The sequence below is a fragment of the Phalaenopsis equestris genome, unplaced genomic scaffold (genome assembly GCF_001263595.1).
Source record: "Phalaenopsis equestris unplaced genomic scaffold, ASM126359v1 Scaffold000754, whole genome shotgun sequence".
NCBI lineage: Eukaryota > Viridiplantae > Streptophyta > Magnoliopsida > Asparagales > Orchidaceae > Phalaenopsis > Phalaenopsis equestris.
The window spans coordinates 301,148-316,810 of NW_018165194.1; the positions used below are offsets into that span (position 1 = coordinate 301,148).

The window sequence follows — 15,663 nt, forward strand, 5'->3', positions numbered from 1 at the left end:
TATATACATATATATATATATATATATATATATATATGGAGGGTGTGGAACTCGAATTGTTAGGCGCATCGGGGATGGCCGGGGCTCGTATAATAGCCTCAAGTCACTCCTTAAAATATATATAGTTTTTTTATTCGCCCTTCAAATGATGAAGTTCTCGTATTCGACGACGACTACGAAGGACTCTGCGCTTGTCAATCTCCATCGCGATCGTCCTCTTCTCTTTCGCGCCCAACGACGAAGGGCCTCCGCGTCTTTCTGCTGCGGTTTCGTGTCTGTCGAGCTGCAGCGCGGTTTCTTCTTCCTGCTGCGGTGTCGCCTGCAGCTTGGCATCTTCTGCGGGACTGCGTTCGTGCAAGCGGCGTGCGCGTCTCTGCAGAATTCTGCGACGTCCGTTATCTGCGATGTCAATCGTCTGCGTTTTCTGCGCAACATCGCCCAGGACCTCTTCTGTCCTACTTGCAGCTCTTCTCTCTTACTGTGACTTGTTGCGATGAAGCTTCCTCCTTCGGTTGAGCCCGGTAAAACCTCTTTTGCCCAAGTTGCGGGTAATTCTCAGGGGGAGACGGCGGTTGTCTTCCGCTCAAGTTATAAGGAGAATCGTGATGGTACAAGTGACTGTTCCTTTATTAAGAATGCAAGCAGGAAGAGTGAGAAGACAACACTATTTTTCTGTGAGTTAGAAATTTCAACCTTGACTGACAAATTCAAATTTGATCTCATTGGGAAATTTCAGTGGGGACACCCAGCTGTGGAAGTTATCAAAAAAGTGAAAAGTTGGGCTCATGGATGAGAGAGATGTTTTGATTCAGTTAACCGTGACCGTGCATGAAGACTATATTTGTATTTTCTCAAAAAATATCTTAACATTGCTGGTAAACCAATGAAGCTACTCAAGTGGTCTTCTGATATTGACCCCAATCATGAACCTCTTACTGTACCGGTATAGTTTAGTCTACTTGGTCTCAAGCTGCATTTTTTTCATCATCGGGTTCTTTACTCTATTGGTGTCATACTTGGGGACCCTATGAAGCTAGATCTACCCACTTTCAACCTTACCAGATCTTCTGTGGCCAGAATACTTGTGGAAAGAGATATTACTTTGTCTGATGTTACTGAAGTCTGGTTGGGCACAATGCATAATGGATATTGACAACAAATCGTCATGGAGCATAGACCTTCTTATTGTTATCATTGTAAGATGTTTGGACATACTCTTGATAAATGTCATTAGTTTCACCCTAATTTGAAATCTAAAGATCAAATGAATAAGGATGGTTCTAAGGATATATCTGTACCACCTGAAGAGAAAGCTACCACTGGACAGATTTTGGTGTATGATTCTCTTGCCACTGTCATTACTGTTACTGCGAGTGATGTGATGTTGATATCTTCAAACCCCATAGAAAACAATACTGATGGACTATTACCTACAAATGATAGTGTTCAGAATGATAATCAAGAGAGCCTTGTAGCTCCACTTCTTCAGGAAGTATCCGGTGGAGAGGCAACTCATACTTCACATATACTATAACCTATTGTGGGTACTATGATTGGTATTCCTTTTGCTTCAACTTTACCACCCCATTATGAAGCAATGGTTAGTTCAGTTTCCATGAATGACATGTCTATTCCAGGAGGAAGAAGAAGAACAAGAAGAAGAACGGAGACCGACTCCAACTCGGGAACATATTGGATGATACATTGGTTACTAGTGACAATAACAATCATTTTATCAACTTATTAGTTTGTTCATTCTCTAAAACTAGAGGTAGAGGTAAGACCAAATTGGGTCGCTCTCTAGCCACCTGATACTATGTATTTCAGCACTGTTAGGCTTTTTATTTTAATATCTAATGTTTTTTGTTTTTTCTAGTTTTGAAATCTTTTATGGTTTTTTGTGTGGACAGGGTGTCATGCTTGGGCCCTCCCACACATTTCATCTGTATCTTCTTTTCTATTTAATATATTAGCATTTTTTTGGGCTTTCAAAAAAAAAGGTTAAATATAAATAAGGTCGAGAGCTATGCTAGGGTTTCCAATAGCGATTACAGTCACATTTGATTCTGTCGTTGGAAGGAGAGGGCTCACACCTCGCCTTTGTTTCGTCCCGACATTACTGCGTCTCTTCGATGCTGTCGGATCGCGTGCGTCTGTTGCGTCTGCGTCAGCATCGACGTCTCGCTCGATTTCTTCGCATTTAATTCTGTTGCAACTCCCGTCTGCGTCTGCGTCTGTTGCGTCTGTTGTGTCTGTTGCGTCTGCATCGTTCTGTTTCGATGTTGTGCCTCTCCCTGTCCGACAACTTCTCTTCCTGTCCGACATCTTCGTTTCGTCTGTGTGTCGGGGACCTCGCAACAGGCGAATGCCGACAACTCTCCCTGCTCTAATGACACTCCCTTCTTCTATGGTTGAACCAGACAAAGCCTCATTTGCCCACGTGGTGGGTAACCCTCAGGTGGAGTCGGCGGTTGTCTTCCCCTTAAGCTATAAGGATTGTCGTGATGGTACAAGTGATCGCCCTTTTGTTAAGAAGTGAAGTAGTAAAGGTGGGAAAACAACAATCTTTTTCTCTGACTTAGAAATATCAACTCCCGGATTGAGAAATTCAAGTTCGCTCTTATTGAAAAATTTCAGCGGGGGCACCCACCTATAAAAGTTATCAGAAAGAGAGTTGATGATCTTAAACTATTAGACAAGTTGAAAGTGAGACTTATGGATGAAAGACATGTGTTGATTCAACTAACCGTGGCTGAAGACTACATTTAGATTTTCTACAATAAATATCTTAATATTGCAGACAAATCAATGAAGTTATTCGAGTGGTCTCTTAATTTTGACGCAAATCATGAAACTCCCACTGTACCGATATGATTTAGTCTATCTGGTCTCAAGCTGCACTTTTTTCATCATCAGGTTCTCTACTCTATTGGGGTCATTCTTGGGTACCATTTGAAGCTAGATCTACCCACTTTCAATCTAACATGATCTTATGTGGTCAAAATACATGTGGAAAGGGATATTACTTTACCTGATGTTACTGAAGTCTGACTGGACACAACTCATAATGGATATTGACAACAAACTGTCATGGAACGCAGACCTTCATATTGTACCCACTGTAAGATGTTTGGGCATACCCTTGATAAATGTCACAAGCGCCATCCTAATTTGAAATCTAAGGTTCAAGTGAACAAGGATGAGTCTAACCCCACTAATCTGGACATTTTAGTTTCACCGGAGGAGAATATTACTGGTCAGGAGATGTCTGTTGCCCCTGTGGACCCTCCCCTGACACTGCTATTACTGTTACTACTACTGCGATTGATGTGATGCTGCAAACCCCATTGAAAATAATACTGAAGGACTATTACCTACAATGGATAGTGTTCAGATTGATAATCTGAAGAACCTCGCAGCTCCCCATCTTCAGGAAATATCTGGTGTAGAGGAGAGGCAACTCATACTGAGGCAACTCATACTGCACATATACTAGAACCTATTGTGGGTACTACAATTGGTAATCCTTCTGTTACAACTCTACCACCTCATCATTCTTCGGATGAGGAATGACAGGTTTACACTTCCAGGAGGAAGAAGAAGAATGGAGATCTACTTGAGCTCAGGAATCTTATGGATGATACTTTGGTTACTTCGGGTAATGATACACTCCTTACCAATTTGTTAGCTGGATCATTTCCGAGAACTAGAGGCAGAGGCATGACTAAATTGTGATGACCCTCTCTTTTTCTGGCCCTAGTGGTTTTTGTGCTTTTTTTTATTTTTATATGTACCATTTTTGGTTTTTTTGTGTGTGTTGTACCGTGTGGGTTGAGTGCCTATTTTTGGGCCCACGCATACAACCAATATATATCTTTTCTCTTTAATATATTAGCCTTTAGGCTTTTTTTTTTTAAAAAAAAATATAAATAACGTGTTCCAATATATGAAAATTTCTCTTGAAGAACTAAATAACTCCATTAAAACTTAACTGTCTACCAATGGCGAATTATTTGGAAAAGTCATCTTTCTTATTTTTTCCTTGATTTCATTTGTTTGCATCTAGTTTTTATAGATTGTGAACATAATTCTTTTCAATCACAATCATTGCATAATATTTTTAGTTGTTTTGGGCTTTATATACTACCAAGCGATTTAATTTATTAACGTTGAGATCCTTGGAACACCTGTTCAGCTCTTTCTCAAATGACTACATTTTAGATGAGCAACTTTTTAATTTAATACAATCCACTAAAAATTTACTAGAATCATTCTTTTCTTTCTGTCTTTTTTTAAAGACACGGCCCACACTTATGCTGCATTTTGATAATCCAAGTTTTATAGCTGTGGACTTTGAAAGAGATGCCATGAGAGAATAGAATGTATTGCATTCAGAGATAAAAAAAATGCAATCATCATAAGTTAATGGTAGATAAATGGTCTATATGTATACATATTATTCTATTGAATAGTTTGTGAAGAAGTGGAATGTCCTACCTTAAAGGTAGAAACACCATACTCCCAAGGATTTGAAAGATGCATATGGACATGTACATTTATTGATTTTTTTTTTGAACAGGAGCCAAAATAGTTTTGCCATTTTAACTAACGGAAAATTTAGTTTGTATTGTTAAAATGAAGGTATTTTAGGAAAATACATATTTTCCCTTATTTTCTTAATCTAACTTTTTTACTTACCAAATTTCTTTGTGTATAGATTGAGATCGATTAGGTTGCTATTGAAGTTGTTTTTTTTTTGTAACAAGTAATTTTGTTATTTTGATCTTATTGCAATGAAATAATTTTTAAGTTTAGTTTGCTCTTTTTTACATTAGAATCACTATAACAAAAATGTCAAATAAAATTCTTATTATAAAATGTCAACTTGCTCTGCAGTTTTTACGATCTTAAGTCACTCCTGTTGCACGCAAAGTTAGTCGTTGTACATTAAAAAATAAGATTAGTTATTAAATTTATTATATATATATATATTATATTGACCCACACACGTGTGCTTTTTGTCTTAATAAACATGAAGGCTAACTAGCAGTATTTGATAATCCATTATATACATCAACTTTATTATTAGCATTTTCTTAACTTATCATCCATCTTGATTACTTTTTCCTGCGCTTTATCATTGTGATGGTCCATTTATGTTTGAAGTGTTGATGTTTGTGCGTGAACCTATTATTGTGGCTATATATATATCTATTCCACAAGATGAGTTGATCGAATATGATGATAACGATGAATGAAAAATACAACATCATGTAAGTTAAGGTCAAATATCTTAATCACACCTGAAGTCTCCTAAAACATCACCCATTCATGAAATAGAATTCATCAATGTGTTTAGAGTGCCAAAATGCTTAGAACGGTTGCATGACGAAGATGACTGTTGTCAAATGGGGGACCATGAAAAGTTGAGCCGGATCTCTTCAAGTGTTGTCGGGGCTGGCCAAATGACCTCTGTTAATAAAAATGAATCGTGGCATTGCGTTCAAAATATCAAAAATACCAAAAAAAATATTCTATGATTGAAAAGACCAAGCACAATGAAAATAAAACACTGATGTAAGTTTGGCCTGAATTGCTCCGATGTTCATCATAGTTGCTCAAACGACGTCTTATTGTAAAACGGACAGCTCAAGCAGTTTCAGTATGTCAAAATTATCTAGAAAATATACCAGTACTATCTCAGTTCATACTTGATAAGCATCAACATGAAATTCAAGGCCATGGTGCGAACTTGAAATTCACGAGAAGTGAGATTGTACGAGCAATAATTAATGCATTAATTTTCATTTTCTTTTATACCCCGTTTATTTGCCAATGTTACTGTTGCTCACAGTGAACAGTCCTGTCCATCGATGTTGTTCGTCCCTTTCCTAAACCAAAAAACAAAAAAGGGAAAAACAAAACCTAAACTATCCACCCTGTCCTCTTGAGGTTTGCCCCTTCCTCATGCCAGAGACAGCTACACAACTCTTTTTCACTTCCTCATCTTTGAACGCACTTCAAGATTGTGCTACCCCTGCTCTTAATCTCGCTAGTCCTCGCATCCCTGCTTCTTTGCCTAGCCTTTGACTGCTCTTTTCTCCTGCTCTTACTTCATGCGACCTACCTACAACTCAAGCCTTCCCCCTAGCCTGTCGCACCTTACCTCTCTCTGCTCTCCAAATCGAAACCCAAAAATCACACAACAGACACCTCTTGTTCTTCTATCGTGATAATGCACCCAACTTAGCTCACTATTCCCTTGCACGATCCCTACTCATGAAGCTTGCCGCTCTCTCACATCCCCCAATCGTACACCAGCTCTCTGCTCGGCCAGTCTCTCTGCTCCCATATCCGGCGAGCTCAAAGGCCGAACTCCATCCTAGTTCCATCTCCAACATGTGAAGCTTGGTCCTCACTCCTCGAAGACCTCCGTTTTGCCTTGCTCTCTGTTTTCATGCAACACCAGTGACTCTCCTCCCTAGTTCACGTGAACCACTTGCCTTATTGGTGCTCGGATCAGCCCATTGTTGGCACCTCCTGAGATTCCTTCGTTGACTCAACCCAAGTCAAAGGGCTGATAAGTTTGAAATGACTATAAAGGCTGCAATTTAATCATTCCAAAGTTCAAGTTATCATCCTTTTTTTTAATAGCCAAGTATAGATCATTGATCAAAATCTAGCTCTCAAAAAAAAAAATAATAATAATAATAAAGCTGAAGCTGTTTATGAGGCAAGTGATTTGCTTGCTGAGAGTACAGGAAGCCTTACTAATTAGTTATAAAAATGGAGCGAATAGAGAAAGTGCATAACAGGCTTGGTAGGAGCTACCACTTGAGCTGTACGAGAAGCATGATTCCTAATCCTAGTTAATTATTTTTTGCTTGAGGCAAGTAGTTTGTTATGCAATGGCATAGGATTCCAACATATGGACTTGAGAACTATTTTGTACAACAATGTTTCCTGCTGTGATGGTGATGGTGATATTTATGGGAATGTTATTAGTAGAATTCAAGTTGGTTGGTTGAAGTGGAGAATGCTTAGGGGCCTATTGTCTGGTAGAAAAGTACCGCTTAAACTGAAAGGAAAATTTTATAAGAGGAAAATTTTATAAGAATTTTATAAGATGGTGAAATCTGCAATGCTCTGTGGCGCTGAATGTTGGCCTTTAAAAAAGAAGCATAAAACTAAGCTAAGTGTATTCAAGATAAGAATGATTAGGTGGATGAGTGGCTTTACATTTAGAGACAAAATGCGAAATGAATGTATCCATGATAGGGTTGGTGTAGCTCCAATGACAGACAAAATTAGAGAGTCGTCTTAGATGGTTTGGTCTCATTAAACGTCGATCATCTGATGATCCGGTTAGAAGACTAGATGTTTTAGATTCTACTTATGTTAAGAAAGGCAGAGGTAGACCTAGGATGACTTGGGCATATTGTATAAAAAATGATCTTAATTTATTAGAACTAAATGAAAATATGATGCAATTGAGAAAAAAGATTCATGTGGCCAATCCCATTTAGTGGGATAAAGGTTTTGTTGTTGTTGTAATGTTTCTTTACTATCTATAGTGGGCCTTGGTGGTGTGGAGATCTCTTTTGCAACAAATCGATGAAGATAAAAGTAAGGAGTTCTTTAAATCCTAAAATGGGGGTTTGTTCTTCCATCAACTTTGTTGTAGAGAAAATCATTGTAGGAGAGCGGGATAAGAGCAAATGGAAGATGTGATTCACATATATATAAAAAAGGTGGAGATTGCCACACATAAATTTATATGCACGTGGGAAAAGCCGCTATTTCAGTACTCATACATTTTGTTCTATTGTGGTGAGGATATTTTATGCTTCTTTTATATAGGTATCGAAGCCTTACACGTACTTGGTTAGGCATGATGAATTAAAAGAAATACTAGCAATGGTGTCCTATGATATTTTTATTAGCCGCACATGTCTAGTTAGACATGGTGGTAAGGTCTTGCACTCTCAATGCAACTCCCAAACTGGACGACATCAGTTGGTTGCCCAAATTTCGACTTGCAGGGTCCGGAAAAATTGACTAAAATAAGCTATCTATAATGTTGATAAAATTGTATTAAAAATGTAAATTCCAAGTGTTCGTTCACATTGTTCGGCGAAATCTTGTGTTTCTTTCATGCATTGCTTGAAGAATTATGCGTAGTTTTTAGGCACATAGGTGTGAAGACCCTCGACCACGGTGCTGCAAAACACTGACCATGCACGCCTTAGAGTATTTTTTAAAAACTGAAGCATAAATAATTTTTATGATAAAATCAAAATATTAAAAAATAAGTAAAATCAACAAAGTTTGTGTTCAAATCGACAACTATCTATTAGTGAAGTCACCCCACTTGTGATTATTGTCACATACCCAACCAAACTCATGACAAGTGTTGAAAGTTCTGCGGAAAACCGACATACAAATCCTCGGCCAAATCCTCTATTGCCAAGGGTCTTTCTACGACATCAGAATCTAACACGATTCAACCAGCTCCCACCCAGAACATTTTGGAATCATTCGACTCTCTAAAAAGTCAGAGCAGTTAATTAAGCTACTTAGATCCAATCAATTTTCTGCTGGCACGCTGACCTTCTTTGTCCGTCAAGGTACTATTCCTATGACACATATTTTTCCTCTAATCCCGGATCATTGATTTGAGTGTCATAGACCATATGACTGGATGCTCGCAAGCTTTCTCGACATACTATCCATGTTCTGTAAAAGGGAAGATCATAGTTGTGGATGACTCCGATAATTTTATTGCTGGTAAAGGGTTTGTTGTTCTAATGACTGGCCTAACTGTGGAATCTGTGTTACATGTATCACTGTTGAAGTGTAACATTTTATCTGTCACTAGGTTAACACATAACATTGTCTTTTAGGATCTTCGTTTGAGGATGATGATTGGATTTGCTAAGCGGGTAGCTGTACTCTACTACTTCCAAGAGAAAAATATGGAGAACAATGACATATCACTCAGTAGTTGTAGCCTATCTCGAGTCACTGAATATCCCATTATGTTGCGCGTTGTCGTTTGGGTCACCTAATTTTCAATATTTAAAACATTTGTATCCATTGATGTTTTCTAATCAAAGTCTTTTTAGTTTCATGTGTGAAACATGTCAGTTATCCAAACATCTTCGGGTTCATTACCTTCCCCCACTTACACATCATCCGCTCATTTTTCACTCATTCTCAGTGACGTATGGGGACCCTTTAGCACTGTTAGCTACATTAATAAACGATGATTCCTTATTCTGATTGATAACCACACTCGAATGATGTGGGTATATATTTTAAAAAACAAATCGGAAGATGTTGTCACTTTCCAAAACTTATACACATTCATTTTGACCAAATTAAAAACTCCAATTTAGGTTCTTCGGACTGATAATGGTCATGAGTTATTTAAATCTATTTTAGGTAAATTCTTAGTAAGTAAGGACATTCTCCACCATAGGTCGTGTATAGACACTCAACAAAATGGAGTAAGCCGAGAGAAATATCTACATCTCCTTGACGTTGCTTGCTCCATTATGTTTCAATCTAATGTCCTGATACGTTTTTGAAATGTCGCCATACTGACTGCCGCCTATCTCCTAAAGAGTCCCTTCTAAAATTCACAACTTTTGAACCCCCTTAGCCATCTTGATGTCATGTTTTCCTGGCAACCAGGTTTTCTCCACTTTAGATCCCAAAATTTTTGGGTGTATAACCTTTTTTCAGAATAAACTTGATCCCAAATTCATAAAATGTATCTTCCTAGGGTACTCCACTACTAAAAAATGATATCAGTCCCTTGATCCTATCTCAAACAGATTCTATGTGAGTGTTGATGTCTCATTTTTTCAAAGTATTCCCTATTTTTCTAACTGTACTTCAAGTGAGGGGGAGCTAGAGTTCTTGGACTATTCCTTATTCTACTCCTATGGATGTTCCTATGGACTAAAACAATCCCCACAAATCTGGTTTGACAAGTTCACTAAGCTAGTAGTGGGTCATGGTTTTACTCAAGCTTAATCAGATCACTCTCTTTTCTTTGGACATTCATTCAATGGTCAAATTGTTATTCTTATTGTCTATGTTGATGATATTGTGCTCACAGGAAATGATCTACCAACATTGGAGTTTTTGAAAGACATTCTAGCTACGTCCTTTGAATTGAAGAACTTTGGGACCCCTTGATGCTTCTTAGGAATGGAAGTTGCTCGGTCTTCTTGAGGCATTTGCTTGTCTCAGCGCAGATATGTGATTGACATGTTAACAGAGAATAATCTGCTTTTGTGCAAAACGTGGTTGTTCCAGTGGATTCTAATGAAAAATTATCTGATGTTTCCAATGCAATTCCTATTAACAAGACTCACTACTAGCATCTTGTGGGAAAACTCATCTACCTTGCTCATACATGCCCCGACATATGTCATGCAGTTGATATAATAATTCAATTCATGCATGATCTCTATGAGCTCCATCTCCACGCTGTCCGTTGGATTCTCCAATATTTAAAAGACCACTATACTCAAATTTGTTTTTCTCACTCCACACCTCTTCTTTTATTGTTGTTTATACAGATGCTGATTGGGTCAGATCAATCCATGATCGACGATTTACTTCTTGGTACTGTTCATTTGTGTGGGAAAATCTTGTCACATGGAAAAACAAAAAGCCATCGGTGGTTGCCCGGAGCAGTGCTGAAGCTGAATTCCTATACATATCCTTGGAGATCTGTGAAGCTCTCTGGTTACGCATCATGATCCGCGAACTTCGTATGTTGACCTCCGGCCCCCTGCAGTTGTTCGGTGATAAAAAGACCGCCGTTAGTATTACCCACACCCCGGTCCAACATGATCGTATCAAACATGTAAAGATTGACAGACACTCCAAGGAAAAACTTTAGTCGAGGAAATTTATTTTTCTTTTGTGCTCTTCAGTGACCAACTAACATCCTCACAAAGATCCTTCTTCGGCCACTGTTCGATGACTTCAAATCCAAGTTGAACAAGATTGACATCCATCCTTCAACTTTAGGTATTAAAATAATAATGACCATCTCTAGTCATTATTAATTTGCGGGTTTTTCTTTTATTTGGTGTTATTGGCTTTTCTACATCTCTTTATTCTATTTTTATTTCTTTTCCATTCTCCTTTAGTCTGTTTTTTATCTCTTTCTTTACGAGTGTCTCTTGTCATAGAGTTTATGTATCCCTCTTTCTATCAATAATATATGCTACTCTACTCCAATATTTTAACATATACAAATTAACCTTTTCTTTGATTAAGTCAAATATCATTATTTATTTTATGTTTTTTTAATTAGTTATGTAGATACTCATGAAACATATTCAATACAGGTATCTTGGTTATGCTTTCTTATCACATAATGCTGATAGGTCAAACATCTTTTGACATGAGTTAAAAAGTTAAAATAATGCGGAAATTTTTAGAAGATGAGGGGCACAAAATTGGTTTATTAAAGATTAAAATGTTAGGTAACTTTAATGGATGTGAAATTGATGAATATAAATCAATATTACTAGAAAATCAAGTGATACACTAGTTTGTTATTTTAATCTCATGTAGCTATTATACTGAAGAATGGATTTATCAGTAAAGGACAAAATATGGAGGGTTATTGCTTGGCGGTTAAAATGAAAAATATCTTAAGAGTCACAATAGTGGAGAATATCATGAATGCTTTAAATTTATTTTATAAATTACGATAAGACTTGTTTTATTAATTTAATCTCAATGTCAACTATGACGGGTCATATGACAACCAAGTTGGTGCATCATACATGAAAATTTTAACATAGATTTGTGAGAAGCCTATGAAAAATAGAGTGAAAAATGATTATAACATGTGGGTGGTGGTAGTATAACGTAATACAGATGAAGTTAGTAAAATTATATTTGGGTGGTTTCATGTACAAACGGGGAAATACTATGCACTAATAAAACTAGCTTATATAGTTAGTATTAACATGTTTGGAAGGAAATTGCATAGACCCGAAGTAACACCGCCGCAAAAGACTTTTGAAAAATAGTTTTACCATCTCATGTAGCACTCAATTAGAAAAGAATGTACAACATCCACAACCAATCACCTAATTGCGATAAGGCTAATGATAATGATAACGAGTTTTTACTTTGATTCCTAACTAAAGATTCTAGGGGAAAAAATCTAGCTTTTGATAGCTTGAAAGAGAAAGCTTTTGAAGGCTTTGTTTAGAGTGATAATGATGACTTCTTCATATTCTTACCATAAATTTGTTGGGCCACTTGATGATTTGGAAGGCACACATTTAATGTCATATGTGCTAAGGAATACCATACTGAACGAGGCCTAAATAGCACAACAAAAACCTCACAACCTTTAAATTTCATTAGACAGTCTTTATAGCAAACATAGGCCAAAGAAGTATGTTAAAATCCTAATAATCAAACAAAAATCCTGTAAGATGAGAAGTGAGACCCTAAAACAAGCTTTAAGCACATTTAGTTCAGCTGAATCAGTTTGGTGAATAAATACACAGGAAAATCATATCTTGCTAATTATAGCTCTAACTTTATGTGAACTTTAGGTCAACCTTATTATTAAAGTTTGATATTATTACGAAATCAGCAGTGCAATTTACAATCACATTCATTTCAGTATAAAAATTACCTCACGATTATTTTGCAGAGTTGCTTAATTGTTTTCCCATGCATTGCATGGGGCATGCATACTTTTTGACGTTTTAATGACTGTGTTTTCCCTTGAGTTGGGCCTTCTACTTGGGACCATTTTGATAGCTCAACAGTTAAGCAATAGTATAATTTGGAGTGTACCTTTTTTGACATTTAATTCATCGCTATAAGCTTTTAAGCTTGGCTCTTATTGCCATACCGCTTGACCTTGTTGTAGCTTTCCTCTTTGCCAGATCAAATTGGGGGAACCGGGATATAAAGAAAGGTACTATACTGAGAAGTTTGGAGAAGAAGCTGTTAATTCAATTGAAGAATTGAAGAATGACCTCGTGAGTTTGAGTTCATTGCTGGATAATTGTACTTGGTCCTATGATATTCTTTCTAATTTCTACATGCGTACACTCTGTTCTTATTTATTTACATATCTAACACCTAAACTTATTTCTTACATTTATGCCACCCAAATCTTTTTTATAACATAAAAAATATCACTATTTTAACTTTAAAATTAGAAATACATCATTTCATGCATAGGTAAGGTGGCGTATGTTAAAAAATTAAAGTTGGGTGTTAGATGTGTCAATACATAAGAATTAAGTGGTATGTTTGTAAATCACTATTAATAAATTATATCTGTCACTGACCAGTAATATATTAAAATTTTTTGGTCTATTTGATATATTCTTTGTTAAAGAACTTTCGTCTCTAATATGAACCGCATAATCATGCTTTTGAAGATTAATGTTCAACAAATCTTATTTATTGGGAATTAACTAGTAAGTAATGTTCTATGTATTATTATGCTTTTAGTTGGTTAAAACGGTAGGGTTAATGTGGGTTTCTCATCCATACTTTATAAAATTGTTGCCCCTTCATGGACATGGATCTCAATGGCCTTTTCTTAATTAATGTGCACACAAGCTCCACATCTAAGCACACTTTAATACTATTCAGCGGTGCTTAGGTTGAATGATGGAAAAAAAAATACAAATGAAACGTTGATTCCAATATTTCTAACAGTCCCAATGATGATTAGATTAAATTGCAAAGTTAGACCAATGAAGAAATTAATTATAAACCTTGTTTTATAGAGCACTTGGAGCATAGTCTCTTCAAATTTGTTTGGTTTTTGAGATGACTAAATTGAACAATTTATTGATAGAACTTCATGTACTGTATGAAAGAAGGGGAAAATGGATAAAATAATAACTTCCATTAAAACTGAATTGCACGTAGATGATGCTTGAAAAGGATGAAAATTAATAGTTTGGCAGGGATAAGAAAAAATGGCAACGATGTATTATGGAGAAAGTTTTGTACAAATATTGAGGCATATTGAGGTGTAGTAATTTATGCAACATTGGATAAGAATAAACGTTAAAGGTGTTATAAAGTTGATTTCTTATATTTTGGGTAAGTGTATGATGAAGATTTTAATATTGAAAATTTACCTGAATAGGTGTCTTTGGGGTGCTTTCTTATGAGTGAATATTATGGAAAATAAAAGAAGAATTAGGTTATACTATTAAGACTTACAATGCAGTATACCCAATTGAGAAGGGTAAATAAGAACCTGAATCTAGGTTAGAAAATAATACTAGTTTATCTATACAGTAAAGTTATATAAAGGATGGTTTTAAATAATTATAGGGGTTATTTGATTGCAAGTTTATTTTAAAAGCAATGTTATGTAAACACAATTTATTTGAAATGCTGAAGGTTGTTTTGTTGGTTTTAATTTATATTCTAGAGATCTTTTTTTATTTAGTTGAAACTAAAATGAATCTTGAAATTTTATTAATATATATTTTAAATATCTGCTTTGTATTAATATATAATTTTAATATATTTTTCAGATTTTCTGGAGAAAAAATGAATCTTTTAGGGTTATCGGTCGTGAGCGTAGGGTTGTCGAAGGTTTTTTGAATCGTGAGAATGCTAGAGATCATGAGTGGGGGAACCAAAGGCATTTGTGAGTGCTTGGATGATGGACTTTGTGAGCGTCAAGATGAGCTCAATGTGTTGAGCAAATGTTGGGATTGGAATTCGCTCAATTTTGATGAATTCTAAAAAAATGAACCATTGGAGGTATTCAAAACCCCCCACAAGAGAAATATTTAGGAATCTTATTACACTGAACGTACTTATAAATTTAAGATCTCTCCATTTCAAACTCTGCACGCTCATAATATACTCAATCAAACAACCCCATAATTATAAATTGTTGGAGATTTGTGCAGGAGTTATAATCAAGAGGTAATACAATGGAGTAAAATGACTTTTTTGTGTTCCCTTACTGGTGCGGGCAGGTTGGGTAAGGTGGAAAAACTAAATCAGTGCACAAGGGCTAATGAAAAGGAGTTGTCAAAACTATTATGGATTGAAATTACTTGTAGGATTCCGGTATGGTAAAATAAAGAGGGAAGATTTACGTACGTACCACTTAATTCCTATATATTTGCATGTCTAACGCCAAAATTTCAATTTTTACATATATCTACCCTACCTATGCCTGAAAAGTTGTCTTTCAATTTTTAAAATTTAAAATAGTGGCACTTTTATGTGATATGAAATATTGGCTGGTATAAATATAAAAAGTAAAGTTTTGGTGTTAGGTCTATAAATACATAAGAATTGGGTGGTATGTAAATGTCCCAATAAAGAAAACAAAAAGGAGGAACCATGAATCCAGATAAATGGATAGGAACTAAATGAAGTTCAAAGTTCAAATAGCGTTACCTTTTGATGTTTGATGCAGTATTCTATTGCAAAACCAGCTAAGAGTAGAGATTGGGCTCCGACAAGCCTAAACTTGGTGCTGATTATGACAATAGTGCAAATTTGTAGTCTTAAACTGGTATATTGCACTCCACTCTTTTAACGGTTGACTGACATGAGTATTATAATGAGTTTCTGGCTATAATCAGTAATGAAGTGATGCCTCAGATAGTAATT

The 15,663-nt window shown here is 36.1% G+C and overlaps 1 protein-coding gene across 2 annotated transcripts in view; it reads left to right on the forward strand.

Annotated features, from left to right (window-relative positions):
• Window positions 1–15,663, forward strand: part of LOC110030703 (5'-3' exoribonuclease 4) — a 69,366-nt gene that overhangs the window by 24,840 nt on the left and 28,863 nt on the right. For both annotated transcript variants that reach the window (XM_020733567.1, XM_020733568.1), the window contains exon 12: window positions 12,942–13,037. In XM_020733567.1, coding sequence (XP_020589226.1) covers window positions 12,942–13,037 — 96 coding nt within the window. The remainder of the gene's footprint in view (window positions 1–12,941; window positions 13,038–15,663) is intronic.